The sequence below is a fragment of the Mauremys reevesii genome, linkage group 1 (assembly GCF_016161935.1).
Source record: "Mauremys reevesii isolate NIE-2019 linkage group 1, ASM1616193v1, whole genome shotgun sequence".
Lineage (NCBI taxonomy): Eukaryota > Metazoa > Chordata > Testudines > Geoemydidae > Mauremys > Mauremys reevesii.
This window is the reverse complement of record NC_052623.1, coordinates 357,262,759-357,278,555: the sequence shown is the minus strand read 5'-3', so window position 1 is coordinate 357,278,555 and position 15,797 is coordinate 357,262,759. Positions and strand designations below refer to the sequence as shown.

The window sequence follows — 15,797 nt, the reverse complement described above, 5'->3', positions numbered from 1 at the left end:
CTTTGGAGTTTTTGCAGGACAGCAACCCAGGTTTTCATTTAGGAAAAGAAATGTGGCCACCAGATCACATACTTCATGCAATGTTAAGTGTAGGCCAAGGGAGATGGATTCTTCCTAATAGTGGGAGGACCACGAGGCCCCATCCGCTGCATGGGCCCACTCCTGCCCCTCCTCTTCCCCCAAGGCTCTGCCCCCCTGGCCAAACCAAAGCTGGAGCCAGGACGGGGAGCCCTGCCCTGCCATCTGCCGGAGTTGGGGGTTCTAGAGCAGACCCCAGCCTGTATCCCCGGCTCCCACACCCCCAACCCATGCAGATGGAGGGGCCAAGTTTCTCCGCAGCTGCCTGTGTGGTTCTTACTCTGACCCTGCTCCTGCTTCTGGCCAAGACTGAGGGTGGAGTCTCATGGGGCCCCATAAAAAGTGGACCTGACCCATAGTGGTTCTTGGACCCCTTCCCCTTCGCATCCCCCCCCTCCCACACTGTATTTTGTACCAGCAGTGTGATTGCAGCACAGTCCCTAGCCCTAGACAGAGATTGACTGTGGACTGTAATAAGTTCTGTCCTGCTCTCAGCTTCTGCCACTGGGGCAGGGAGTTTCTTTATAAACAGAGGCAGGGTGCTTAAGATAATAAAAGGTTTGCCCTTAAATTAAATAAAGGATCATTAGATGATTCTGAAAGCACTGCCAGGCAATCCAGTAAAAAGACAGGAAACCAAAGGTTGGAATAAATGGTCCATTTTAACAATGGGGAGAAGTAAAAAGTGCTGTACTCCGTGGGGCTTTACAAGGAGAAACACATTCATAAATGATCTAGAAAAAAGGGTAACTAGTGAGGTGGCATAATTTTCAGATGATACAAAATTACTCAAGATAGTTAAATCCAAAGCTGACTGCCGAGAACTCTCACAAAACTGGGTGACTTGGTAATGAAATGGCAGATGACATTCAATGTTAAATGCAAAGTAATGCACATGGCAAAATATAATCCCAACTGTACCCACAAAATGATGGGGTCTAAAATTATCTGTTACTCATCAAAAAAGAGATCTTGGGGTCAATTGCAGTGCTTCCAGAGTAGTGCAAATTTATAGAAATCATTCTCACCGTGCCTGTATCATCCTGAAGTGCGGAACGCTCATTCACCAGCTTTAGAAGACTTACAAATTATCTCTAGTCACCAATGGGACAGTTTCAGAGTAAGTAGCTGTCCTTAACGTGCATCAAGATCATACTCGGGAACTAGATGTAAATAAGATTGCTGACAGTTTCATCCAGAAAACTACAGTGAGATGAAATGTCTTTAAATTGAGATGTTAGTGAAGAAAGCTTGTAGGTGATTGCAATGATTTTAATATACTGCAGTTCATGAGAATGTAATTATGTAGTTCATAACAATGTCATCATTATTAAAATAGTAAAGATACCAATGATAGACACATATTCAATAATTAGAATATGAAAGAAATGTATAAATATGCTGAAAAATAGCCTACTCCCAAAATTGCCCCCCGCTCCTGTTCAAAAGAACCCACTGGCAAAAAGAAAAGTTAGTGCCTATATTTGACACCACCTTTGCATCAACTTTGCAATGCTGGAGATGAGTTGACAAAATCTAGGGCAATGGGGCAGAAAAAGTTCAGCTTTATACTGAGATTTTGGATTTCATTGCACCAATAAAGCTCAGTTAAATTAATCTTCTCATTCTTTGCCCTTATGTGTTTATCTCCTGGCCAGCAGCAATGTCCACTCCTTGGTCTAATGACATGACCAAAAGTTGATTTTGCAAGCATGTTGCCAACACACTAGACTGAGTCCATTCTGCCCATATAGACAAATTATACTATGCCAATGTCATCTGAGGAGTCAGGAATCTCATGTGTGATATGAAGATTGTGTGATATGAGATTCGTGCCTAAAGCATTCATTCCATACAAGAATCTCTTGTTTTTTTAGGTAACTATAACTCACTGCAGTCCATATTACCAGTCTTGTATAAAATCCCCTGGATGTACCGTGATTGGATATTGCAGGAACTGCAGATACAAAGATTACTTTTCCCACTCCATTTTTTTTCAACTTTTTTGTAGCTCTCAGTTCCCAGAAGATGAACATTTTCCTGTAATGTAATTTTTGATTTGACAACACAAAAGTAAAAATGTATCCAGCCCATCCTGCCTCTTTAAGGACATGATACAATATTCAGGTGTGGACAGAAGATTTAGCCATCTGGCTATGGGTTTGTGTAAACGCAAGACAGCTCTAGTCTTCAATATCAGACCGTACCCATGGACCCCTCCTTGGAATGGAAGAACATTGCTACAGACGATCAGGCCCCTCTCCCACAGCGGTCAGTAGCAGATGCTTCACAGTGAGGTGCAAGAAATCCAGCAGAACACAGTTGTTCTGGGATCACCTGCCCATAGAGGAACTTTTCCTCTGTCTCCTGTCAATCAGATCTGTATCCAGTATCGGATGATACCCTGAAGCACAAGAGTTTATACCAATGCCAAACTTGAAGAAATGCAGTAAGTCCATCTCAGCATAGGTGCTGACTTCTACTTACGCCGGTGGGTGCTTGACCCCCCACTGTCCCGCCACTACTCCACCTCTACTGCGCTCCCACCCAGCTCTGCCCTGCCCCTATTCCAACCCCTTCCCCAAACTTTCCCCCAAAGTCCCCACCCCAACTCTGCCTCCTTTCTGTGCCATTCCGATTCCTTCCGCCAATCCCGGCCCTGGCAGAAGTTCAAGTAGCTTCTCCATTATGCAGCTGCTGTTAGAAAGCTAAAAGGCAGAAAGAAACAGTCCATATTCATTTCCACTTTACAGCGTGGTGTAATACCCATTGTGTAGTTGAGAATCAGGCCCATTGGGGTGATAACAGAGGAAACTCATAGCCAGGAAGGCATTAGACAAAACCAATCAAGGGTAACATGGCAAACATGAGGAATATTTGCAGAGGTGCTGATGAAATGCAGCTCTCTCATTATTTCACACAAAGGTCTGTGTACTCAACGCTTCTCAAAGCCAGGCCTATGTGCTCAGACGTGAATGTGAATCTTGCCATTCATTTCCTGCTTCTTCCTGTTCCCATGGATATGCCTGCTGGGTGTAACCTGGTTTACAGTTTCCATTTAGGTCCCGATGACCCCATCACAATCCCCCCTAACCCTGTTGTCCCCAACAACCATATGGGCCTCTGTGACCATGGAGCCTGTCCTAACCGTATTGGCCTCCCTAACAGTATAATCTCCCATAACCACTGGGACATGGGTTACAGTATAATCCTCCATAACTTTATAAGCCTCTATCCGCACATGTGCCCCCATCAGCACCTCCAATGTCAGCTGCACCCAAGGATTCCACTATGCTTTCCTGAGGGAAAGATCTGAGTCACGGCATTGCCTTACATCTGGCTTGTTGCAGCTGTTGTGTATGTTTTGAGGAATGTCACTCCACATGTTTGTGAAGCAAGATGTCTTGAACGAAAGAAAGAAAGAAAGAAAGAAAGAAAGAAAGAAAGAGGGACCTAATGAACTCTTTTGAATCCTTGTTACTCTCTTTGTCCCAAAAATTATCCTGTCTCTAAGAAGTATAAATATTTAAAATTTCTATTCTTAATACTTGGGATTTCCAGTCCATTAAAAATATATCCCACAGAATATGGCTGGGATAACGTTAATAATGCCAGTTTCCTTGTTAGGATGTAACCTCTATGTGTGTGGGGGATGGTCCCACTATCGACCCACAGTCTTGTCATGGTCACTTAGGACAGGGGTAGGGTGTCCTCACACCGGGGCGCTCTCTTCACACCGGATACTTCTCTGACCCAGTGAGCACTGCATATAGTTCAAAGCAAAAAAATTTATTAAACAGCAACTAATAAATAAATAAGGAAAAATGGGAAAGGTTAAAAGAACAAGTTACGTCACTCCATGGGCTCAGGGACATCACAAACAGTCATCCCTCGAGTGTAAGGATAGTTCACAATCTGTTTCTTCTGCCCAGTCCCTGGCTGTGCTGCAGGGACGCTGCGGGTTGGACACTTGCTCTGGCGATTCCCACACGCCCTCAGGCTCCAGGTGGCAGGATCCTTCTTCTCAGCATCAGGCCTCCGTCAGAGTCATGATCCCCATCTTGGCTGGTGGCGTCTCCCTGTGCTGGACCCTCTGCCCAGGGTCCCCCACACTCTCCCCAGCTGATCACCGCACCCGGCTCCGGACGGCTCCAGCCCCAGCTCCACTCTGCCCCAGCTCCACTCTGCCCCAGCATGGCTGCGGCTCTGCCTCCAGCTCAGCTCTGCTCTCTGGGCTGCTCCTCTGGCCCGTCAGGCTGCTGCGGCTCTGCTCAGCTCAGCTCTGGCTGCTGCTCTCGCCTTAGCTGGGCCTCCCGCTGGCTCAGTCAGCTCCAGCTCACACTCAGGATGGGATCCCGGGCTTCTGACTCCCTCATTGGCCTGCCTGCCCTGTCAATCAGGCTGACCTGCATGTATGGGCTCTCCCCATTGCCCCTGGGGACTGTCAGTCTCAAGATCCTGATTTCTCATTGGTCCTTCACCTTGCTTTTGCTACTGGGAGAAGGCCACAAAAAACAAAACGCTGAGCTTTAGTAAGTGGCCAACAGTCCCGTGACATCTAACAGACACACGAGATTAGTCCAGTATCACAAGGCAAGTGCTTTGGTTTGTAAACCTCAGAGAGTCACCAACACTTGCTGATGAATAAAGAAAAATGGGTTTTTAAATCAAAACAAAACACAACCCCCCAGCTCCTCCCCTGGTGTAAATCTGCTCTGATCCAGTCGTTTCACTGCAGCTACACTAAATTAAACCAGATGAGGATCTGCACCTAGATTCACTTCTGAAAATGAGAATGTCGCAATTCCCATGCTGGAAGAGACAAGCGGGCCATCTAATGCAGTATGTTGTCTCAATGAGTATCACTCAGCGGCTGCTTCAGAAGAAAGCAGAAAAACAATTAATTAACCCTTTATGGAGGAAATTTAGGGAATTTCTTCCTAAACCCTAAATCAAAAATTGAGGGTGAGATTTTTTGGAGCTCCTCAGGGATTTGAATGCCCAAGTTCCAACTAAAATAAACAGGCTGTAGTGTGCCACATACTGTACATGTCTTGCTCTGAAAATCCAGGCCTTAACGTATAAACCATGAAGAAACCAACGCCTGCAACTCAATAAGAGAAAAACATTGAAAAAACCCTAAACCCTTCCCATTGTTAAGAATCACAGAGTGTCTGTGCAAGATTCAGTCCTAAATTAAAAGGATCCCTAGCACATCATCTCAATGGTTATGGAGAGAGCGACTTGAATAGGGTTCTCTAGTTCACAGAGTAGAATAAATTAAAGGGATTAGAAGACCCCTGAGTCCTGAATTTTTTGAGCCTGGAGGACTTGAGAGATCCTTTGTTCCTGAAGGCCCAAGTAGTTAAAAATCAAACTTTGAGTAACTCCTTAAACGGATGTGATTTTTTCCCTTTGTCTTTTTGAGGATCATTTTCTCGCTGACTCCACACAATGTGAGGGGCACAATACACCCTTCAGCTCCCTTTCCTCTGAAAATGTTATGGGCCAGCTGCGTTCCTGGGATCATTCTACTGATTTTACTGATGCTGCAGTGGGATATTCAGAAGCATTGACTGGGAACTGTCCAATGCAGTTCAGGAGCAGTGGTGAGCATGGGGATGAGTAATCACTATAACTAGGTTTTATTACTGACTCTGCGAGTTGCAACCTGTGTAACCTTCACCTCAGTGTGCTTGTTCACTCCACATAAACCAGATCTCAGAGTGATATTATGCTCAATGATCAGAGGCTCCCTCAGATTAAAGGACTTCAAAGCACTCTAGGCTCATTAAAGTTGTGTGTGTGCACAGGGTTCTATTATTTTAATAGCAGATCTTTTTCTGGTGGGATTAGATGACCCCAAATCATGGATTAGGATTCAAGGGTTCTCACAACAATTTTTTTGGTGGCCTTTGACAAACTTGTTTCCCTGTCCCTTTCTCCCACAGCTCTTCACTGAGAGCCTGTCCTGCGGAGGGTGGGTTGGGAACTCACCAGTGTAGAGCAGGGTCCCAGGCTCCCTGTATTTTGAGGCTGACGTAGCTGTGAAAAAATCCACTGGTGGCCTCATTAGAGAAACGCTGGATTAAATGAACCTTACAAATCCATGTAAGGTTTCTGATGTCATGCCAATAGTCAGTGGATGATTCCCAGGCTCCGAATTTGATTTTCATTCAGTAAAGCTTTGCCTTTCCCTTTCTTTAGCAAACATTCCTTTAGAAAGCTCAAGAGGCAGATACGGAGCCAGTGGACATCAGTATAATTCCCCAGACTTCAATGGCGTTCTGTGCCTTACAACTGAGGGAAGGCATTTAATGCTGCTCGGGTTAGATGAAATCCTGGTGGGGGTGTATTTTCCACTTTAAAAATCATTCTAAGTCTGGCTGAAAAGCTTTGTGTGAGAGACGGTTCTTGCAGGATGCACTAGGCTGGTCAGACTTCCAATTAATGCAGTCTCATCCCACAGCTCTCTGATCGTTGAAGAAGGAATCCTTAACTGCTAGTGTTGTGCTTCTTCCTTTACTTTATTAGCTGAAGATTCTCAGAAGACCCAGTTCTCTGGCTGCTCATGGGTGTAGAGGCAGTACCTGACATTTCCCATTGGTTTCACTATATGTTGGATCTGAGGAGCCGGGGGTAGAGGTGCCGAGTATGCATAGAGTGAGACATTTAAAACAAGGTTTCTCTCCACCAGGCTAGATAAAGTGCGTTCCTTCAATTTGAAGTTGATGGAACTGTTCCCTTTTACACTGGTTCAGTATCTACCCTTAAACTTCAAAATATATACAAAAGGGAAATGCAAAGCTACATGGAACGAAAATCAAAGATCCCCAATTTCCAAGGCTGGGAATCACAAACTGAGCTTTGGAGTGACATTTTACAGACAAAGTCCTCAGTGTTGGAACATCTGATTCTAGTAAAATGTTATTACTACTTTAGTAATTCATCTCTTTGGCTGTATAACACCTGATGAGTGTTTGTGAAGTGCTTTGAAATGCTTAGATCGGAGGAAGCCTCAGACAATCCACCCTGAAAGTTACAATTATACCTGTTTGCCACGGAGGTAAAGGGAGGCACATTCAGGTGAAGGTCAGACAGGGAGCAACTAGCAGTGTCAGAAATAAACCTTAATTGTTGGGACTATTCAAGCCAAACACTAATCTGTATCTCCTGAACCCTACTGGATGCTTCCAGATACATCACTAACCTGAGAGTAACTCTGAGAGAGGCTCATTCTGGAATACGTTTAATTTTGTTTTGATGATCTTGGTGGGAACTTTTGGGTGAAACATCTTCTCTTCTAAGGGTACGGCTTCACTACCCGCCATATCGGCGGGTAGCAATTGATTTCTCGGAGTTCGATATATCGCATCTCATCTAGACGCGATATATCGAACTCCGAACACGCTCCCATCGACTCTGGATCTCCACCACCGCGAACGGCGGTGGTGGAGTCGACGGGGGAGCCGCAGACTTCAATCCTGCGCCGTGAGGACGGGTAAGTACTTCGAACTAAGGTACTTCGACTTGAGCTACGCTATTCGCGTAGCTGAAGTTGCGTACCTTAGATCGAATCCCCCCTAGTGTAGACCAGGCCTAAGTGTGAACAATGATCAACCATTGAGAGTCTTGCAATGCACCTTAACTCCCTTTATTTGAAAGTGTTGTCTCAGTGGTGGGTTTTTACACTTGAGCAGGATTAAATTCTCTTGTACCAAAATTTTTCCCATTTTAATTCTATATTGAGATTTTTATTCCTACATTAAACATGAACAATCTTGAAATATACACACGTGTAATTCCTTTGGACCTTTATTATCCTCATGTATAAAGAAGGCAATTTTATAGCGATAACCTACCCTGTACTTCGTTTCACAAACCTGGAGGAATTCATTACCATTGGGTTACTGTGACCCATTAGAGAGATTCGATTCCAAAGAGAGAAAAAGTAGTGCACACAATGCACTTGGTGACTTCATTGCCGTGGGAGCTATAACTTAAAACGAGTTTTTTAAGCTTGAATTCCAACTTGATAGTCTCAATGCTACTGCACTCTTGGCAAATTGACAGACCTGTAATTCCTTTGGAGAAGCATTATCCTCAGGTATAAAGAAGCCACAGTTATAGTGGATCAGAACATTAGCCAGTTTTTTATTGTTGACGCTTAGATCCAAGGATGCAACCATTTTGTAACCAGATATGTTACTAACCTTGTCTTGTAACACAGCATAACAGGGATCAACCTAGAGCTCAGCCTGTGCTAGGAGGAGTCAGAAGTATTGGGTTGTATTTATGTTTCTGCAACTGACCCCTGTGTGTGTGACCTTCACCTCAAGTTGCTTCTTTTTCTAGGCCTATCAACCACAGAGAGTAAGGGTGTTAAGACTGGACTTTCTTCAGCGTGCTTTGAAATCAATATTTCAAAGTACCTCACAAATAATTGCTGGTGTTTCACACATGCAAAGGGTTGTATTCTCTGAATATTAATAAATTGTTGTTGGGGTTAGACGCCTCTGCATTGAGTCATACAGTCACTTTAAACAAAATGGAGGACAAGACGTCTCGTGTCATACCTTTAATCAGGTCATGATTTAAGGCAACACAACTTGGGGCTATTTCATATTCATTCAAATGTAGTTTTGAGTTTGGTATTTTTTAAAAATCAAGCGGAGTAGAATAGCCCAGTCCAGTTGCTATAAACTTAGATGAGCCGTTCATTGGGTAGTGCCCTGACTCTGAAGCGGTGATCAGACCCTCACCCGTTCTTGTGACCCTCCCAGGACCAATTCTCCACGATTTTCCTCAGCAGAGCCAAGTGGGACCATAGGAACACAAGTGGTGAGAGCAAGTTTTGGTTCTCATTTGCTTTTTCAGCTGCATTGTTTTACAAGACCTCAGTTCCGTGGCTGCTCATGGATGGAGGGATGGTTTCTGGTAGAGTAGAGGTTCCAAGACTTAACTCAAAACCTTTCTGAAAAAGAGCACTGCTTCTTTCCCTCTCTGCCACCCCTGCCCTCTTGGCCCTTGAGCAAATCTACTCTAGGTAGCCCTTTGAGACAGCACTGGTGACCCAAGTGGAGGTCCAATGTTAGGCCAGTTTTACTCACAATAGGGTAAGATTCACCTCTGGGCAGACGGCCACCACAAAGGCCAATGCTCCACTTAAGTCCCTGCTGAGATCCAGTTTGAAACTTTCAATCTGAACTAAAGTTTTTCATAGGCATCGTACTGTCCCCCTTCCGAAACATGAATTTCAGGATTGAAGGCCTGGCAGGAAACATACTGGAGACAATGGAATGATTCCCATTGATTTGAAAGGGAATTGGATTTGTCCTGCTAGGAATGGAGATGGTCAAAATGGAGAAAAATGGCTCCCTGCATTCTAGCGTGTTTAGAATGAACTGCCCAATGCTCCTAATCATGACCAACATGAATTGAAAGGACTATACTGTATTCCTTCATGACATCCACTCGTGCTACTGATCCTGCTCAGGATCACCTTGACATTCATTCTCATTGCAACACCTATAAAGTCAGTGAAATGAAACGAGAAATGCAGTTGACCTGTACAATTTGAAGATGAAAGACAGCTAAAGAGTGCAACATGGATGTCACACCCTCTGAGGCTGAGATTAGCCCAATAATCACCAACGCTGGGGAAAACAGCTCCTTACAAAGGGGGATTTAACAAGGCAATCAAGTTTGTTTGGTAACTAATTAGGACCTCCTCCACAAACAGCATCGCAGATCCTCCAGGCAGTCCTAGGAACTGTATAAAAGCGCTCACCACTCAGGGCTCTTCTAAGCACTTCTCCAGACTTCATCTCCTCGGTGAACTGGGTAAGTCCAATTTGAGTCTCTCTTTTTCTGACCTCAGTGATATTACTGTTGGGCATCTTTCATTTAAGGTGGAATCTTGCATGTACTTGCTGTGATTTTTCTCAGGGATCAGGGTGTTCTTCCATAATTATCTGGGGTGGTTATTTAGTTGCAAACACTGGTGGATTCATGATCTGAAGCTAAAAGAGGGACGTGAAGAGCAAAATGTACAATTGGGAAACATATTTCCTATTAACTGGAAAAAGAATTAGGGCACTTAAATCTTTTCAGTAACTTTAGGAAGTCCCTTAGCCATTTTTCACTTAGCTGGATTAGAAAATGTTTTTCCAGGTTATCCAGAAAGGGCCCATATGCTGGTTTTCTACTTTACTATGAAGTAGCTGTTACTCCTCACTATTGGAGACACAAGAATGGATGAATCTGAGAGGTTGTGTGCTCCAGTTGAGCATTTCCTATGTTCTTCTGAGCAGAAATACCCATTGAAGGTGCTTCTCCACAGATGGTATTATTTCGTGTCGTTTCCTGGAAGTCAGTGGACCTGGGCTCATTTTACCCCAGCTGAGGAGTTTGTCTTTAGTGATTTGTTAGGAGAAAAGCAAAGTTTCTGTTTCTTCATCAGCAAGTATTGGTGACTCCCAAGGTTTGGAAAGTCAAAGAGCCACACTCTGACACTGGACTCAACTGGTGTCCATACAGAGGTTAAATCCTCAAAGGAAAGGATGTGATTACCATGATCCCAGCCATGTTCTCTTTGAGAAATGTCTAAAATTGACCCAGAATCCCAGGTGTCCGGCATAGAAATAGTTACACTTATTCCAGTTGGTGTTTTTCAGACAAAGTCATTGAGAGGGGCTCAAAGGGTCCAGTTGGGAGGGAAGTTTACTGCTAGCAGAGAAGAGGCGTAGAAAGAGAAACTAGGAACAAATACATGACCACACACATAGAGACTAAGCCCAATTCTCCTCTCTTTCTTGGGCCCAATGCAGACCTCAGTACAATTATAACCGAGCTTTGAAGCCTTTCTTCCACTGGCAACTGAAGCTTCTTTTTATTCTAGTCCCTGTTGTGTGTTGCAGGTTTACCTCCACCCCAGAAAGATGACTTTCTCCAGCCTGTGCTATCCGGAATGCGGGGTGGCCCGGCCTAGTCCAGTCACTGACAGCGCCAACGAGCCGTGCGTTAGGCAGTGCCCTGACTCCGAAGTGGTGATCAGCCCCTCACCGGTTGTTGTGACCCTTCCAGGACCAATTCTCAGCAATTTCCCTCAGCAGAGCGAAGTAGCAGCCGTAGGAGCACCTGTGGTCGGAGCCGGTTTTGGAGGCTCATTTGGTTTGGGAGGATTGTATGGCTATGGAGGCCATTACGGAGGATTGTATGGTTTAGGGAGATTAGGTGGTTACGGGGGCCATTACGGTTATGGGGGATTATTGGGCTACGGGGGACACTACGGTTACCCAGGTCTTTACGGTTACAGGGGATTATTGGGCCATGGGGGATACTGTGGTTACCCGGGTCTTTATGGTTATGGGGGATTATGTGGTTCCGGGGTATCTTGTCATAGGTACCTCAGTGGAAGCTTTGGGCCATGTTAAACCTGCCAGGAATATTCGTGGAAGAAGGAAGAATCAGGAAATGAACAGCAAGATACAGATTCACCCCTGACCTTTTGGGCATGGCTTTCAGAAGTGCTGTGCAAACATAGCTCCAGCTGAACTCGGTGGAGCTGTGTGTGCTCAGCACCTTGGGCTGATAGCCATGCTGCATTTCTAATGTTATGCTTTATGACTCTTTCTGCTAAGGCTTTCCCACCCGTGTGCTGATTCTCTTATTCACATGTGGACTCAATCTGAATTACACACAGGTTGTTCCACCAAAGCAAACAGAATATGAAATGCGCCCCACTGAGGCGTGTAGCCGGTCGTAGCGCTTTTTGAAATACTGGAAATACATTCTTTCTGCTTTGTAGTATTTCTTTCTATAACTTTGTACTGCCAATTTCATTTGCATTAAAAACTCTGCTGCATCATAATATCGGTCTTCTGGTTCTCCTTGTTCCTCCCTGCTTGCTTAAAAATTGAGTTGGATGAAATTGCTTCCTGCAGAGCCAGAAACACCGGACACTTCTCCAGTTGCAAATTTTGAAGCTCTAGAGTGATAGGAGAATATGGCTCTTGGAGAGGCTGATAGCATTGTGCCAGCTGTGAGTACCAGGCTGGAGTTCCTCCTTGCATAACCTGTTTTAGCAAAGAGTCTTTTCCTGCAAAGACTTAAACAGATTATCACTTTAAGAATATAAGTTTTCCTTTGATTTCAAGAAGACCAATCATCACATGGTTTGCGGTAAAAGTCAGCGTGAATCTTTGCAGGATAGTGACCCAGGTCTTCCTAGGTTTTCCTAGGTTTTTGGTAGGAAAATAAAAGTGGCCACCAGATCACATAGTTAATGCCCCGCCCTATTTGGGGCTCTATTCGAGCACCTCCTCTTCACCTGAGGCCCCGCCCCCCTGGCCAAGCAAAAGCTAGACCGAGGTTGGGGAGCCCAGGCCCCTACATTTGCTGGGACTGAGGGTCCCCAGAGCAGCCCTGGCTCCTGGGCCCCCGACACATGGCAGGTGGATGGTCCGCGGTTCCCCACAGCTTCCTGTGCAGCTCTTATCCTGAGGCAGATCCCACTTGCAGTCTAGACTGAGGGCGGAGTCTCAGGGGTAAGAGGACGGGTAGGGGGCCGGGACAAAAAGTGGACCACAACCCATACTGGTTCCTGCCCCTCCAAGTTTCGTACCAGAGGTCTTCTCACATCGTAGGCCCTAGCCCCAGACGCAGCTTGAGTGTGGAGTGTGATAAGTTCTGTCCTGCTCCCAGCTTCTGCCTTTGGGGCAGGAAGTTTGTCTATAAACAGAGGCAGGGTGACTAAGAGAACGAAAGGTTTGTCATCAAATTCAATTAAGGATCATTAGATGATCCTGAAGGCATTGCCAGACAATCCAGTAAGAAGACAGGAAGCGAAAGGTTGGAATAAATGGTCCATTTTCAGAATGGAGGGAAGTAAATAGTGGTGTCTAAATTAGCTGTTACCCATCAAGAAAGAGATCTTAGAGTCATTTGCACTACTCTGGATGTACTATGCTTCCAGGGTACTGCAAATTTATAGGAATCCTTCTCACTGTGTCAATATCAACTGAGATATTTGGTACAAGAGATTTGGTACAAGAGAATTTAATCCTGCTCAAGTGTAAATATAACTGAGGAACGCTCGTTCTCCGGCTTCAGAAGACTTACAAATTATCTCCTGTTATCAATGGGAGAGACGCAACTGAGCAATGCAGCTGTCCTTAACGTGCATTAAGACCATACCAGGGAACCACATGTAAAGAAGATGGCTGACAGTTTCATCCAGAAACCTATAGTGTGTTTAAACTGGGTTGTTTGTGAAGACAGTCTGTAGGTGATTGCAATGATTTTAATATATTGCAATTCATGATAATGTAATTTTGTAGTTCATAACGTCATCATTATTAAAATAGTAAAGATACCAATGATAGACACATATTTAATAATTAGAATATGAACGAAGCGTATAAATATACTTTTTGCGTTAAGAGTCTGCGAGCGTCTTTGCAGGACAGCGCCCCAGGTTTTCTTAAGGAAAAGAAAAGTGGCCACTAGATCACATACTTAATGCAATGTTAACTGTGACGGATTCTTCCTAATAGTGGAAGGGCCACGAGGTCCCACCCCCTCCGTGGGCCCACTCCTGCCCCCCTTTCCTCCAAAGACCTGCCTCCTTGGCCATACCAAAGCTAGAGCCAGGCTGGGGAGCCCAGGTCCCTCTATCTGCTGGGGTGGAGGGACCCTGGAGCAGCCCCTGGCCCATGTCCCTGGCTCCTTGGCCCCCTACACATGGCTGGTGGACCCTCCACGATTCCCCACAGCTGCCCGTGTGGCTCTTACCCTGAAGCGACTCCGGCTTCCAGTCTAGACTGAGGGCGGAATCTTGTGGGTGAGAGGAGGGGCAGGGGGCCGGGCTGGGACAAAAAGTGGACCACAACCCATAGTGGTTCCTGCCTCCCCCCACCCTCTGTGTTTTGTACCAGAGGTCTTCTCATAGCGCAAGCCCTAGCCCCAGACAGAGCTGGAGGGTGGAATGTGAGAAGTTCTGTGCTACTCCCAGCTTCTGCCCTTGGGACAGGGAGTTTGTTTATAAACAGAGGCAGGATGATTAATATAACAAAAGGCTTGTCATTAAATTAAACTAAGGATCATTATATCAGAGGTGTAGCGGTGTTAGTCTGTATCCACAAAAACGATGAGGAGTCTGGTGGCACCTTAAAGACTAACAGATTTATTTGGGCATAAGGTTTCTTGGGTCAAAAGCTCACTCCTTCAGATGCATGGAGTGAAAATTACAGATTAAGGCATAAATATATATTGGCAAATGAAGGGAAGGGAGTAACCTTACAAGGGGAGAACCAGTGCTGAAAACCAATTTAGTCAGGGTGGATGTGATCCACTCCCAATAATTGATGAGGAGGTGTCAATACCAAGAGAGGGAAAATTGCTTTTGTAGTGAGCCAGCCACTCCCAGTCCCTATTCAAGCCCAAATTGATGGTGTTAAATTTACAAATGAATTGTAGCTCAGCAGTTTCTCTTTGAAGTCTGTTTTTGAAGTTTTGTTACCTTTAAGTTTGTTATTGAGTGTCCAGGAAGATTGCAGTGTTCTCCTACTGGCTTTTGTACGTTACCATTCCTGATGTCTGATTTGTGTCCCTTTATCCTTTTACGTAGAGGGACTATGCTAGTTTCCTTGTTAGGATGTAACCTCTGTGTGTGTGGGGGATGGTGCCACTATAGTGAGAAACTTTCCTGGCTTATACACTGCCACAGTGGAATTGGCTAGCCAAGAATCTGAGTCCTCAATCCCACTCCCCTTACCCAGAGGCTGCCTGATGTTGAGGGCTCCCTTTCCACTCTCCTGTGTGGCAGAAACCTTGTAATCCCGACAATGCTGGGCCCAGGAGTCCTGGAGGACTCGACCCGCAGTCTTGTCATGGACACGTAGGACAGGGGTAGGGTGTCCTCACACCTGGTGCTCTCTTCACACCGGATGCTTCCCAGACCCAGTGATCATTGCATATAGTTCAAAGCAAAAACAATTTATTAAACAGTAACTAATAAATAAATAAGGAGTAAAATAGACAGGTTAAAGAAACAAGTCACCCCACCCTGTGGGCTGAGGGACTGGGCGAGGGCCACAAACCCCCCCCACTGAGCTTTAGTAACGGGCCAACAGTCCCCTGACATCTACTGACAGACACACGAGTTCAGTCCAGCATCACAAGGCAGGTGCTTTGGTTTGTAAACCTCAGAGAGTCACCAAGACTTGCTGATGAATAAACCAAAATGGGTTTTTAAATCAAAACAAAACACAACCCCCCAGCTCCTCCCCTGCTGTAAATCTGCTCTGATCCACTGGCTTCACTGCAGCTATGCTAAATTAAACAAGATGAGGATCTGCACCTAGATTCACTTCTGAATGTGAGAACAAATGCAATTCCCATGCTGGAAGAGACAAGTGGCCCATCTAATGCAGTACCTTGTCTCATTGGTGTCACTCACTGGCTGCTTGAGAAGAAAGCAGAAGAACAATGAATTAGCCCTGGATGGAGGAAACTTAGGGAATTTCTTCCTAAACCCTAACGCAAAAATTGGGGGTGAGATTTTTTGTAGATCCCTAAGGGATTTGAATGCCCAAGTTCCAACTAAAATCAACAGGCTCTGGTGTTCTAAGTACATGTCTTGCTCTGAAAATCCAGGCCTTAACTTTCGAAGCCATGAAGAAACCAACGCCTGCAACTCAATAAGAGAAAAAAATTGA

At 45.2% G+C, this 15,797-nt stretch overlaps 1 protein-coding gene across 1 annotated transcript; it reads left to right on the top strand.

The window, feature by feature from the left end:
• The first annotated feature begins 11,018 nt into the window (after positions 1-11,018).
• Positions 11,019-11,513, top strand: LOC120380572 (claw keratin-like). The gene has a single exon (XM_039498392.1). It carries the CDS (start codon positions 11,019-11,021, stop codon positions 11,511-11,513), a length of 495 nt encoding a protein of 164 aa, XP_039354326.1.
• Positions 11,514-15,797: the final 4,284 nt, after the last annotated feature.